General features: G+C 33.7%; 1 protein-coding gene across 12 annotated transcripts in view; it reads right to left on the bottom strand.

The window, feature by feature from the left end:
• Positions 1 to 14,849, bottom strand: part of LOC149799253 (rho guanine nucleotide exchange factor 7-like) — a 115,886-nt gene that overhangs the window by 65,139 nt on the left and 35,898 nt on the right. For all 12 annotated transcript variants that reach the window (XR_016421124.1, XM_089958539.1, XM_089958535.1 and 9 more), the window contains exons 6-12: positions 12,867 to 12,962; positions 11,169 to 11,291; positions 7,741 to 7,879; positions 6,027 to 6,086; positions 4,435 to 4,515; positions 3,413 to 3,559; positions 1,585 to 1,666 (exon numbers count right to left, since the gene is read on the bottom strand). Coding sequence is in view for 11 of the 12 variants with exons in the window: in XM_089958539.1 (XP_089814665.1) it covers positions 1,585 to 1,666; positions 3,413 to 3,559; positions 4,435 to 4,515; positions 6,027 to 6,086; positions 7,741 to 7,879; positions 11,169 to 11,291; positions 12,867 to 12,962 (728 nt within the window). In the remaining variant the exon portion in view is untranslated. The remainder of the gene's footprint in view (positions 1 to 1,584; positions 1,667 to 3,412; positions 3,560 to 4,434; positions 4,516 to 6,026; positions 6,087 to 7,740; positions 7,880 to 11,168; positions 11,292 to 12,866; positions 12,963 to 14,849) is intronic.

Genomic DNA, 14,849 nt, shown 5'->3' on the forward strand with positions numbered 1-14,849 from the left:
CTTTTCAATATGACCATCCATTCATGAGTAGTAGCAGTAACAATATAGTTTATGTAAGTCAGATTGGTAACATTTTCATTACACAACATGTTATGTCTTTTAGTAAATACTACCATCAGTTCAAATTGGCCAGTGAGGCTGCCATATTGGATATACAAGGGCATATCCAACAGGCACCCTTTTCATTTGGGACCAACTATACATCATATAATTTTCAGTGAAAACCTGGTTTCATTATGACCATATTTTCAGTAGAATTGTGATGGTCATTGTCACACTGGTACCATTTTAGCTTGGTACCAACTAGAGATCATATGAAGTCCTTACGTGAAAATAAAGCCAAAAAGATTGACCATACATACAAGATTTTAATGATTGCAACTGTGGCAGCCATACTGGACCTCAGATAGGCACCATTTCTAATAAAATAACTTCATTTATTCTTAGCAACTTGGTGTCACCATCTTTATTCATATAAAATGTGAATAGAACAGATTCACTGATGTCAAGCCATAATTATGCTTAATATAAACCTTTGTGTCAAATTTGCAAACTCTCTGTCCACAATATAAAACATGTTCATTAAATGCAGCAAACCAAAACAATTCTAATGCATCTTCCTATAAGCCTAAGCATCCCTGTGCCGTCACAAAAATGATGGCTCAATTATAATAAATGATGAATACATTCTTCCAATTTCAAAACATGTAATTCTTAAAACAGTCTTGGCTAAACAATAGCCACAAACACTTGAATTAGCTTGATCTTGTTTTCTCTAAATATCAATTTTCATCTACTTCCAGTCCATCTGACTAATTTCATGTTATGGACACGATGGGTTTTTTCTCCATCGAGCAACTAAAACTATACACCAGTTTATTTTCTTGCTATCTGCATCCACGTGGAAATTTTCTGTACAGAATTATGTCTAATACAATTCTGATTTTCCTGAATTTCATCAATATAATTTGAATTAGGGAATTTTCATGAAGCTTTTAAATAAAACTGCAAAATCAGGAATGATTGGCACCTTCAAAATGCCATCACACGATGATATCCTAATCCAATTATCTGAACATTTGAAAAAATAATGTGAATATTAAACAAGAAATTGGCTGTATACCATATATCCCAGTACTTTTCTTTCTATCTCCAACCCCATGTAAAACTGTTACCACCACTTATCATATGTATTCACTTACAAGTCAAGTCAAACTGCAAACAACAAAGATTCTGATCTGCTGCAGCATAATGAACTTGCAGATCAGGGTCCATATTGTTTGTTCTATTGATTACTCTTAACTGCACAGACCCAGATCTATTAGTGCATTACGTGATGGCACATCTGGGTCTGTGCTGTCTGTAGTTGGATTGGTCTTGAAAGAAGTATATACAGTAATCTCCACCCCCTGATACGGAACTAAATTCTACAACTGTTACACATATCTACAGACCACTGGCAGTCATAAAAAAATGTCACATTCACAAATGCACTGACATGTGGGGAAAAGAGAACCACATCAGCCCAATATTTTCTTTAAAAAAAGGTAGGGATTAAAAGGAAAAACTTAGCGTCATAAATACCAGATATTTCTATGCTGTTTTGTAGACCATCCTCAGAGTCTTCAAGTGGAGTGACTGTCATGCCACTTATCGGGATCTTGCCCTGAAAGTACATTTTCTGTATTATATTTCCATTCTTGATGAGTTGCAGGTGACAAAAGCTCAGAATAATCAAGACAAATGAAGACATCAGCACATTAAACACTTGCAGTTCTGTTAAAGGTCAATGGTTTCTTTTTACATTTATTTGTCACATAATTTTGCTCCATCGTTTACTTTCTATTTGCTGTATATATTTCTCTTTCATTCAACAGTAAAGACAGAGAAATTTTCATTTAATTTAATCCCTAAAACCTATAAATGGAGACAATTTGTTTGCAATCTCTGTGTCTTTCTTACATCATCTCAAAGTTAAGCAGGCACAGTATCACCTACATTTTCAATTTGTTGCCTTGACCTATGTCTACATTAATTTTCAACATTTTGAATGGTTTTAGATATTTGATTCCTTCAAGTATGCATGGAAGAAAATCTCATGGGTACTCGCAAAGCTCTAAATCAGGGTTCACAGTTAGACAGTTTCATTGGCCAATCCATATTTTTGATGCCTTTCTTTCTCATGAAATTTAAAAGAAGAATCAACTGACGTATTTCTCGTTTTTATCAAAAGCTGTGACTGCATTGCTGCACAGAAACACTCAACCCCCACTCCCAACCCAATTATTTTTACATTTTTACTATAAAAGACCATTTCATCAATACACATCATTGGTAATGGATGCCAAGTTTGTTCTGGAATGAAATAGACAAGTCAAACAAAACTCAAATCAAGGGAGGTCATGCAGCTGGAATGCCTGGACAATCTAACCATTTACTTACATTATCAACAGATGACAGAAATTTCAGTGGGAGTAGAACTGTATTGACATGAATTTTTTATGAATACATTTTTCTGCAAAAGGAATGAAAAATCTTCTCACTGAAGATTTACTTGACAATTGACCATGAAGAAACAGAAATAAAAAAACTTAATGCAATCAAAATAAGTGCATTTTGAGCCGTACTTAATAGAGAATGAAATAAAAACAATTAAAGGACCATAACTCTGTCATACTTTGAGGACACCCATAAACATACAGGTCTCTAAGCAAAGATGCACATCAACTGGCACAAAAGGCATCAAATATTTAACAGCACATGTTGCTGAGTGAACGGAATCAATATTAAGCTAGACATGTAATCAATCGGATGAAAGGATTTTATGCTGAAAACATACTGACACACATTTAATTCCCCATGTATGTGTGTGTGTGATTAGGATTTTTAACATAGCGTTTACAATTTTTCCGTCATATCGCTACGATGTCTGCAGTGTGGCAGTTTATAGTGATGTCTAGCACTGGGGCATCATGCCATGGACAAGTAGCATGATGTCCCACCCTGTCACATTATCCTGACACCAGGCCATCCAGTCCTAACACTAACCTCTTAAAGCTGAGTGCCTAGCGAGGCAACTGTTAGTACTATTTTTGTAAGTCTTTGGTATGACTCAGTCGGGGTTCAAACCCATGACCTCCCACTTCTGAAGTGGATGCTCTAACCACTAGGCCACTGGAGTGGTCTCCCCATATATGCAATCACAAAGAGCTGCAAGTATGACCTTACAAGACATTAATATTTACAACAGAATAAACACACCTTCTGCTTCAGTGCTTGAACAGAATATAACTAATTAACAGACTGTATACTCATTAACATTTCAGTTATTTGTATTGAATCTGAATAATTAGTACAGACTGTGTACTCATTAACAGTGAGAAACTATGGAAATAAGGAAACAAAAATATACCTCATACTGATATCCACTTAGCCTGGGGCTCATTGAAAGCATAAGAAGAACATTAGGAAACAAGACAAATATCCTGTCCTGTTTTTCACCATTCTTGTGTACTGATACTTGAGACAGATGAACTACCTCTCCTAATTTTGTTATCTCCTGGAAAGAGAGCAATTATTGTTTAAAAGTGATCTACTGTTATTAATTAACATAACTAATGAATTAAGTAAGATGCAATTTATCTTAACCTCATTATCTTAACATGCATTATTAGACATTAAGAAACCCAAGAAAAGTCATACCTCACAATAAAACACCTCAGTATAGTCCTGCCTTCTTAGATGTATAATGGATGTACTTCGCTACAGCATCCTCAAAATACTGCAACCCTACTTACATATATAACGAGGATATGGGAACTGATCCCATTAAATTGATTTCTATTTACTAAAATTAAAATTATTTCACTCAAACTTTAGTTCTTAGCTAAATACCCCCCCCCCACATTATTATGAGATTCTCATAATTAAGTACTTTAGATCTGACACACTTTTGTTGGAAAATTCCTCGGGTTCCCACATGTATTACATAGGTAACTAATATGTCTCAAATGGACAGCATTATAAATAGGTAGCACAAAGTATCCTCACTGCTAATTTAGTATATCTCAAACTCATTAAACCATGTACATATTGCTGAACTAAACTAATTCAAGATGGCCCTACTGCAAGCAGTGGTGGTTATGGAAAATCAGGAGCCACAACTCTGTCAGATACTGAAGATGTCCCTAATAAATGCATTCAAGACTTTAAATGAATATATAAACAAATGGCACTCCTGTCTTACACAAGATCAGCTTGCTGGATAAATGTTATCAAGGTGGAAAAAAGTTCATCTGATCTAAAACAAGTACTCTTGACAAAAAAATATTTCATTTTTGGTTAAAATTTACAAATGCATTGCTGGTTGTTATACACTGCTAATGAACATTTTGTATTCTTCTTCTACTAGAAACAAACAATTTTTTTTTTTACCTCTCCTTCCCACTCTTTAATAGTACTTGTAATGATTTCATACTCCATCTCCTTCAATTTTCTTTTCTCCATACATGAATTCTGAATAAAAAGAAATGGTACAATATACTACAAAAAAGTGGTATGTTTTTAATTGATTTTACAATCATAAGCATGAAATGTGAATTTTAACATGGAAACTGTAAATGAAACTGGCACGATTTTAGCAAGGAAACTGTACATGAAATGGGCATAATTTTAGCAAGGAAACTCTACTTGCAAAAATAGCTTATCTAAATGTGAGATAGTTTCAAAGCAGATGCTCAATGATCTGCACAAAACTGCAGTCATGTTCAGATCACTATAACAACAAAAATTTAAAGATGCTAAAATATTATAGCACTTAATTTCTCTCTGTTGCTCATCATTATAACACGGTTTCTACTATAAGGCCATTATGGTCATTAATCCCATTTCATTAAGTGACAGTAAATTTACATGTATAATGTACTTCATTATATAGAAGTCTCACTATGAGAGAGTGGACTATATAACTTCCCATATAGTCTTATAATGAAGGAATGTTGTATCATGTACTTCATTAGAAGGCTGCCTCACTATAAGGCACTATGCTCTATGGCTAAAATGGACAGTGCTTTCAGGTACTAGTGTATATGCATCATGTACTTCACTATTAGGCAGTTTCACTAAAAGACAAAAAAAAAACAATAAAAAAAACAAACAACAATATACTGGCCACAGATGCAGTAATGATGCCTATGGACTAGCACAAGTGAGAACACCCTAACAACCTAGGTTTGCAAATTTACAAACCCTCAATTACAGATTTACTTTTGACACGCATATTTGTGTTTGGTGTTGCAATTGGAAGATAAATACCTATATAGGGACATTTCTGAAAGGCATTTATTTAAGAGAAGTTCAGAATAAAAAGTTCATAAATGGACATGTGCATTGGTTTTGAACTGACTAACCTGGCGTTGATAACACAGCTGGTTGCCGCCATTTGTAATATGTTACAATTGCTAACCAATTAAAGTAAATAAAGGGAGATAATATTTGAGCTCATGCTTGATGAACTTAAGACTTTGTCTAGAGGGTACTTTCAACCAATCAGCAATGTTTATTTATTAGACTTTGTCAGGTGACATTCTGCATTAGTTCAAAGACAAGTACTCAAATATCACATGATGCACATGACCAATGCTGTTATTTCAATCACAAAGCAAAGTAGGGAATGGCTCCATGCTGCCCTGGGCATAAAAGAAATACAACCATGGAGCATCCAAAATTTACTGTTTGTGTTCTTTTTTCATTTGATGCAATTTAATTGATTCTAAGATATATTTCATAAAAGGTGTCAACAACAGAATTTTCGCAACTATGATAAATCACAGTGGTTTCCCTAAGCTGCAACTCTGGATGCAGGGGAAAAAAAGTAGGTATCGGTGGCTTTTATACATACACCATACCCCTTATCTCATGGAAAATAATATGCATGTATCTGGCAAAACTAAATACAAGTTAAAGTCTGTTGTATGAATGACCTGCAATTATACAGTTTAAATTGTAAATGAACCCAACATACTTACTGCAATATCTCTGTATACTGCTATAGCTCTCTGTGTATCCCCTCTGTCGACATGACTCTCCTGAAAGTAGAAGAGTACATATCTACTTAATACTAATAAAGGAAATATCTACCTAATACTCATAAAAGGAAATCAACAGCAAGTCTGTGAAAGCATTGGAAAATTTTCTTAATATATCAAACATGCATATTCTTCATTTTGATGTGTTTCTAGATAGAGTAGATTCTAAAGGACTAGAAGAAAACATCAGATAATATCAGAATTAACATAACAGACGGTCATGATTTCTTCATTCTTGTATTCTGTTTCCTTACTAAGTATTTAGCAAGACGATTCATTGGCAACATAAAACAAACACAAAAGCAAGTCTTGGATCTAAAATAAAGCTTCAGATAATAACGGGGTTCAAATAAATGAAGGCTCCAAAGGTGCAAGTGTACGCTGAGTTGAATAAATTTCATTTTCCTTGCTAGATATTTACGAAGCCATTTCAATGGCAACATGTAAAACAAAGACAAAAAGCAATGATGAAAATTATAACTGTCATCATTATAATAGTTTGCATGGCACAGACCAAAGACAAAATTATTTTTGTCTTGATCGTTTCAATATGCATTAAAACAATCGATATCAAGCAAATTTTAGATCTCACGAGTCAATGGATCACTATATAAGTTGATCTGTTTCTCATGTGATATTCACTTTTCAACTGTTTTCCTCATTTTTAAAATGCAGGCTTAAAGAAACTTGTAAGCAGTTTGTTTTGCGCATTGTCTATTGAAATTGTCTTTTATCACATGATCCCTAATTTTGCTAAGTCCTACTAGCAGCTCGTTGGTGATTTTCCACCTTTCTGTAATCAAACCTACTTTACAAAAAATTACTGCCATTAAATGAATTAATAATTGGGTTATCAAAAGACAAGTAAATTAGTGGATTAGCGAAAAACAACAATCAAAACCCACTTTTTTATAATCAGTACTCAGTTTAGACAGACAAGTGTCATCATTAAAATTTTAAAACAAGCTGCTCATAACGGTTTTAGACTTCAGACAATGTATTGCGATTTCAAATGATTAGATCATTTTGGAATGCTAAATTATTTTGATAAAGTACGTGAACTTGAATAATTGATGTTTGGATGATAGATGTAAAAAATATTAAACAAAAAAGTAAATTTAGCCAGGACCAGAGGAATAGTTAGAATAATACAGGGTATTCTGATAATAGGAATCTGACTAATTAAGAGTTTACTGTATCTATGTATTTGTACAATACTTTACAACATCTGACAAATTACTAATGATTCATATTATTCATGTAGTAATAGATTGTCTACCATGCTGTTAAAATTATGGTTTTTATGGAGTTTGCATTGAGAGCAATCTAAATTTTGAGGTAAATCTGTACTGAGAGATGAACACTGACAGTGTTCAATACATCACCTCTATCTCTACTTACTTTGCTTACAGTTGTATCTTTTACATTAGAACTATTCAAGAACTGAAAAGTTTGGGTGGAAATGTTTCCATCCATGTGAAAAATGAGCGTGAATTTTCTAAGCAGGGGTGGAATTAAAGTAAAACACTACAGCACAGCTTGAAGATACTGCACACAATTATGGAGGAACTTGATAATTTTTCCGTGCTATATGCTATGAACTGGCATGAATCTCACAATCACAAACCTAGAACAGATCCTGCTTACAATGTACCTCTATATGTCGTTCCAACTCCTTTAACAAGCTAGGATACTTGTCTAGACGAGTGAATGGTTTGGACAAGTTTGTCGTCACAGTCATTGACCCAGGTGGTGATGCTCCCAAACTTTCTAGAAATTTACTCAAATCATCCCTGTAATAAAAAATGGCGCATACAAAACAACAAGCAAACCAAGAGAAATGAACAGAGCATCCCTGTCCACAATGACAGTACAAGTGTCCACAATGACAGTACAAGTTTAAATTTGTAGCTGAAACAAAGACTGCCAGAACATTACTGTGATTTCACTTGTATTAATGAATTACTGTATATACTTGCTGGTACATCAAGTCCAACTGAAACTGAACAGACAACGATCTGCCACTGCATTATGTGCAGGTTGGTCTAGGACAATCTTGTTTGTTTGGAGTAATTATCTGAATACAGGCCCTGATCTGCTGGCACATTATGTGATGGCAGCTCATGATCTACATCTACTGAGTGCATATTTCCGTAAGTCAGATATCAACACAAGGTTGACAATTAAGTTCTCAGAGATATCCCTGCAGACAAAGCTGTTATGGTAGACTGACTTATTTCATGTTTCAAAACAAGCAGGCACATTTCATTTATGATGATTACACTTAAACGAAATTAAAGGATGGAACATAAACATGAATTTTACTAGATAAAATCTTATTCAATTGGTACATATTTTAAAGAAGAACCTAGTCCAGCAGATGTTAGTAACATTTTCATTGATCAAAATTTCATTGAATATTGCCATTGGTGGTGTATTAAGAATGTCATTTGGAAAGAAATTTAACAAAATATATGACTTCTTATTAAAGGTTTATAATTTCCTAATGTTAATTTAAATTTCCAGATCCCATCTAACATTTCTGACAATGAAATGAGCAATATATCATTGTTTCATTTGCCAATTTTGATAGATTTTCTTCACGTTCAACAAATAGTGGAAAATTGTTAATTTTATTTTATGGTAATAAAAATGGGATCCAAGCCCATGTTATAAATGGGCTTGTGAGTTATCAGGGCGCAAGTTATCTAGGGAGTGGTGTTGTCAGCGCCTCGTGCATAAAATGCATACTTTCAGATAGCTTATCTTCAATTTTGGAAAAAAGAATAAACTTGTGCAAGAAGACAAGACTATCATATCATAATGAAGTACAATTTATGATTACTACTTAGTTTAAAGAGAAAGAGCAACTTTATAGTCAAATAAGAAGAGAAGACAAATTCTTCAAAGCAAGTCTTGGAGAAAAAATATTCGTAACTTTAAATGACATGGTAAAAAATGTTCTGTATCTCTATCCACTACTAAAAATGACCACAACAGATAGATATGACCACAGCTGAGGTCACACACTTTACTCATTACCTTATCTTCTATATTAGTAACATAGTAACATCAAAATTGGTAATAACACAATTCAAAATAAACAACTGCAACTGGTCCTACCATGCATGCATGTCACCTAGTGAGCAGACTTAAAGAGACCACATTTACTGGTTGATTATGGTAATAACATTTCATGGCTGAATAGGGTAATAACATTTCTTGGTTGATTATGGTAATAACATTTCATGGTTGATTATGGTAATAACATTTCATGGTTGATTATGGTAATAAAATGTCATGGTTGATTACAGTAATAACATTTCATGGTTGATTATGGTAATAACATTTCATGGTTAATTATACAAACTACAATTCAAACATACCAAGTGGTAGGATTGGCAAGTTGTTTACATAAATGTAAAATATTCAATGACTAACAGCAGGTACATATACATTAAGATTTACAATTTGTCAACTGCCTCCATAGAAAAGGAACACAGATTGCCTGTTTTAAAGGAATACTACTGCCTCAGAAAGAGAACCCAACTACCTTTAATTCTTTAGGACTGCTACTGCCTTGAAAAAAAATTACACCAAATACCATTGTTTTTTAAGAATTTATACAGTCTCCAGACATGCCAACCCTAACAAGGGTTTTCCAGTTTTCAATAAGGTGTAACAAAATATAATGTACTGTTATTGTTAATTTGAAAAACATCCATTTAAAAGTCCAGAAGAGTTACTCAAGACTGTGGTGATAGCAACTATCTTTCCTGCCATGTAACATCCTCAAAATCAACACATTATGTCCACTAAACACAACTGTTGCCCTTCCTGCTATCTTCCCAAGAATCTTAATATCCCATTTTATTCTTCTGTACTATTAAAACTTTTTAAAGTGTTTATTGTCCTTTTCCTCCTGACCACTCAATTGTTGGCTGTCATTTAATAATAATATATAAAAAAAACATGCAATATCTTGATCATGCAGAAGTTTTCCATCACAAAATATGTGCAGTTCAAAGTGTCTGACGTAATCCAGTAAAGTTAGTCTGGTTCCCTGACCAATTCCACTTTACCTAATATGAAATCTGATCCAAATCAAACACAGATAAGACAGTATGAAGATTGTAATGCAAACAATGTTATTTCCATAATTTGTGTTTTTGTTCCTTAAGTCCAAATTTTAAGGCTAAATTCTGTAAGAGTTATTGCAGAACTGTAAGAGTTGGCACGTCTAACTCTCAAATAGCAAAAGTACTGCCTCAAAGAAAAAACAACCCCTGCTGGATTGCTATTGTATCAGAAGCAAAAGAACATCAATTACATATGTGCGATAGGAAGGCTATGGCCTCAGTTTATTCACGTTTCTATAGGACTGCTACTGCCTATGAAGAAAAACAAGTGATTACCCATGTTTCTACAGGGTTGCTATTGCCTCAGAAGAAAAACAACAAGATTACCCATGTTTCTATAGAGCTGCTACTGCCTCAGAGGAAAAACAACAAGATTACCCATGTTTCTAAAGGGCTGCTACTGCCTCAGAGGAAAAACAATAAGATTACCCATGTTTCTATAGGGCTGCTACTGCCTCAGAGGAAAAACAACAATGATTACCCATGTTTCTATAGGACTGCTACAGCTTCAGAAGAAAAACAAGTGATTACCCATGTTTCTAATGGAATGTTTCTGCCTCAGAAGACAAATAACAGTGACTATCCATTTCTCAGTATGAATGCTACTGCCACATAAGATACATAACACTGATTATCTATTTTTGGTAGGACTGCTACGGCCTCATAACATAAACAACAGTGATTACCCATGTTTCTTTTTTACTGCTTCTGCCACAGAAGAAAAACAACAGTGATGCCCATGTTTCTAGAAGACTGCTACTGCCTCAGAAGACAAACGACAGTGATTACCCATGTTTCTATAGGACTACTACTGCCTCCGAAGACACATAACACTGACCATCCATTTTCTGAAGGACTCCTACTGCATCAAAGACAAATAATAGTGAATATCCTTTTTTCAGTAGGACTGTGAATGCCCCTGAAGACATGTAAATTTGATTACCTATGTTTCTGTAGGACTGCTACTGCCTCAGGATGGTTGGCACAGTAAGCCAAGTACAAATCCTTCATAGTTGGTGCATGCTTCATGAACACTCCCCCTACCCTCCTCTGCTGTGGTGGATGTCTGAAAGGAATGAGTGTATTGTCACTGTAACACTACCTTTCTTGTCAAGTTCCAATGTGTGAAAGAGAGGTGAAGTTCAAGTGTTTGAAGCTGATCTATCACTATGTATGTGTTGTTTGAGGTTGTTATTTCAGTACTGAATATATTAACTGCTATATTTTAGTACAAAAGTATATCAAACATAATTATGAATTTATGGTGTGGTTTCATGCTTCAGTGTTGCTGTTTTGGAATCAAGTGTATCAAATGTAATTAAGTAGGTAGTGTTTCATGCTCACTGTGTTTTAATACCAAGTAAATCAAATGTAATTAAGTAGTTATGGCACCATTTCAAGCTCAGTGCTTATGTTTTGGTACTGAGTATATCAAGTGTAATTAAGTAGTTATGGCAATATTTCATGCTCAGTGCTTATGTTTTGGTACTGAGAATATCAAGTGTAATTAAGTTGTTGTTGTAGGGTTCAATGCCATTTTTCAGCACACGATAGGCTATACATGGCAGCCAGTATTAATGGTGGAGGAAGAACCCGGGAAAACCCCGGAAAGAACCACCGACCCACGAGAAGCTACTGGAAAGCTTTCTCACATACCCACATTAGCCGAATCCAAGAGTCGAACCCACGCAGACAGAGGTGAGATGGCAGTGATCAGTAACGAAGAGCACTTTACAACACTCGGCCACTCGGGGGCCTCTGTAATTAAGTAGTTATGACACTGTTTCTTGTTCAGTGCTTAAGCTTTGGTACTGAGTATATGAAGTGTAATTAAGTAGTTATGACACTGTTTCTTGCTCAGTGCTTATGTTTTGGTACTGAGTATATCAAGTGCAATTAAGTAGTTATGCACTGTTTCATGATCAATTCTTATATTTTGGTAATGAGCATATCAACTGTAATTAAGTAATTATCACACCATTTCATGTTTCAGTGCTAATATTGTTTTGGTACTGAGTGTATTAACTGTAATTTAGTAATAGTATCTCATGTTTAATACTTTTGTTTTAATACCATATATGTCAACTATAATTAAGAAATTAAATATTCTTTCAAGCTTAGTTTTGCTGTTGTTTTGGTTCAGATTATATAGACTACAATTTGGCATATATGGCATTGTTTAATGTTGAATTCTGATGTTGTTTTGGTATAGAGTAAACTAACAGATAAACATAAATGGTGTGTAATTTTCTGTTCATCTTGATGCACAGCGTTCTTGAGTGCAGTTTAGTGTAGGACAGTGTACAATGATGGCGATGACAATATGGTCTCCATTATACTTAAGTTGGGTACAGGTTTCCAGATTCATTATTTTCAGATTTCAAATAAATTAACAGACTGACTGAGCATAATTCATTGCATAATTATAATAAATGTTATCTGCATCAATTATCTATAGCTATAATAAATGCTATCTGCATCACTTATATATAGTATAATAAAATGTTATCTACATCACTTATATAAAGTATAATAAAATCTGATCTGTATCAATAATGCAGAGTGCTACATGCATATGCTCTGTTAATATATTTGTTCAATATAATCAATAGTTTTAATAAAATTAATAGGTAAAACTTACTTGGAGCATTCTTCTATGGATATCAAAAACTTCTGTTGGAATGTAATTATGTCTTCAAGATTTCCTGTCAATTTTGCAAAGTCACTGGTACTCAAGCTGTAGCAGGAATAAAACAAGGTTAGATAACTTCAACAAAAACAAAACCAAAGAAATGTATTTGTTTTACACTACACTCAACTTTACAAGGAAAGACTTTTTGCTTTTGTCATCTGTAATGTACACTCTATAACCTCTCTCAATATTTGTGTGCAAGTGGTTTGGGGGGTGTGTGTGGTAAATTCATATGTAGATTAAATTGTTTCATCTATTTTAGCAATAGTGAAAATACTCAGTTTTATTTTTATTTCAATTAATCTAAATTTAATGAATTTAAACATATGTAATTTTATATAAGTAACCACTGAAACCTCAGTTATAAGCCATCTTGGACAAGATAGAAATCTAAGAGCTACAGTTAAATTAGTGTTTCATATCAGCAATATTTCTTATGCAATTATAAAACACTGATGCACAGAGGGTTTAAATGATACTAAGTTATATAAGATCAGATGGAATAACAAAACTATTTGCTATTCAATGGAATTTATTTTAATTTAAGGGAAGTAACTACTATTGTTACTAATCAGCTACCTAATTTTGAGTTGCCTCCCTTGATATACAAAAAGAAATAGGTACACCAAATATTTTGTACCACAAAATAACTCTGCATTTCTGAATATACTGCAATATGTAACCATGGTATATTGCAATAATATTTGGGACCAACAATTTGATATTTTGTGGCAAGGGCCTGATCCTGTTTTAAAAACAGTTTCCATCTGTCAATAGCTTGAAAAAAATAACTTGCTCTGATTTATGTTTTCACTGCAAAGTTTGAAAAAACCCAACTGTCTTGAGATAAAAGAAAACAATATCACAGCTTAAAAGAAAACTGAACACCCCTTCCCCCCATCCTGAATAATAACTCATCAGTACCTTATAGAAGATGCACTTCCTATCTGTATTTCAATTGTTGCGTAACTTAAGTTGCAAACTAAAATCTTTAACTAAAGTGGGACGATTAAGCTTACACTATAGCTGAACCTTGTGAAAAAACATTGTGCTGACATTAGAGAGCTTGCTGATAAAAGTAGGAAGTGTTGACACTGAAGCCTACAATTTACCAACTACACCAGGCAAGAAAACTTGGAGTGGGATGCAAAAACCCCCAAGATATTTAGAAGAGAGGGACAGTAAAACACTTATTCAACAAACAAAAAAATAGTTAGTGGACTTGGGATATTAAATAAATTCAAACAGAAAACAACTGCTCTCCTGAAAGTCTCAGGATGATTCAGGAATACATGACCTAATGCATTATGCTAGTAAATAGATCAATACTGACATTTTTTATATGAAATTTTTCCAAATGTTGGATTTGGTCTGCATATTTTCCACAACATCACATTTGGCCATCAAGTCGGCATATGTGACACATGTCAAACATGTGATTCAAGGATTTTATATATACATGTAATTCAATTTGTAATATTCAAAATTAATTGGTGACAGATACAGTTCTTTTGTTAATAATAATAATAATAATAATAACAATTTGAATTATTTTGTAATGGAAAATGAAAAAGATCCTGTTAATATCATTCAATCTGTAATAAGATTACTAGGAAATTTCCAAACATCCCTTGCAAATGGAAATGAGTGAAGTACAAGTACAGTGAAAAAGTACAGTGGTATGTACTACCGGAAAAAATACTGCTGTAAACCAGCAAACTAGTAATACTATACACCTCTAAAAAAATACCACTTTATTTAAGGATGTGGACTATAAAAAATGCTCTGATTAATGTTTGGTTTTACAATCCCTTGTGATGGAGTAAAACGACCATATTTCTTTTTGCCAAGCACACATCACTATTCATGTGAGTGGGTAAAAGTATCACCACCATTTTTATTTTTTATCTTACCCATTGGTAATTTACTAAA

The sequence above is a fragment of the Sinohyriopsis cumingii genome, chromosome 5 (genome assembly GCF_028554795.1).
Source record: "Sinohyriopsis cumingii isolate HCF-2022 chromosome 5, ASM2855479v2, whole genome shotgun sequence".
NCBI classification, from domain to species: Eukaryota; Metazoa; Mollusca; class Bivalvia; order Unionida; family Unionidae; genus Sinohyriopsis; species Sinohyriopsis cumingii.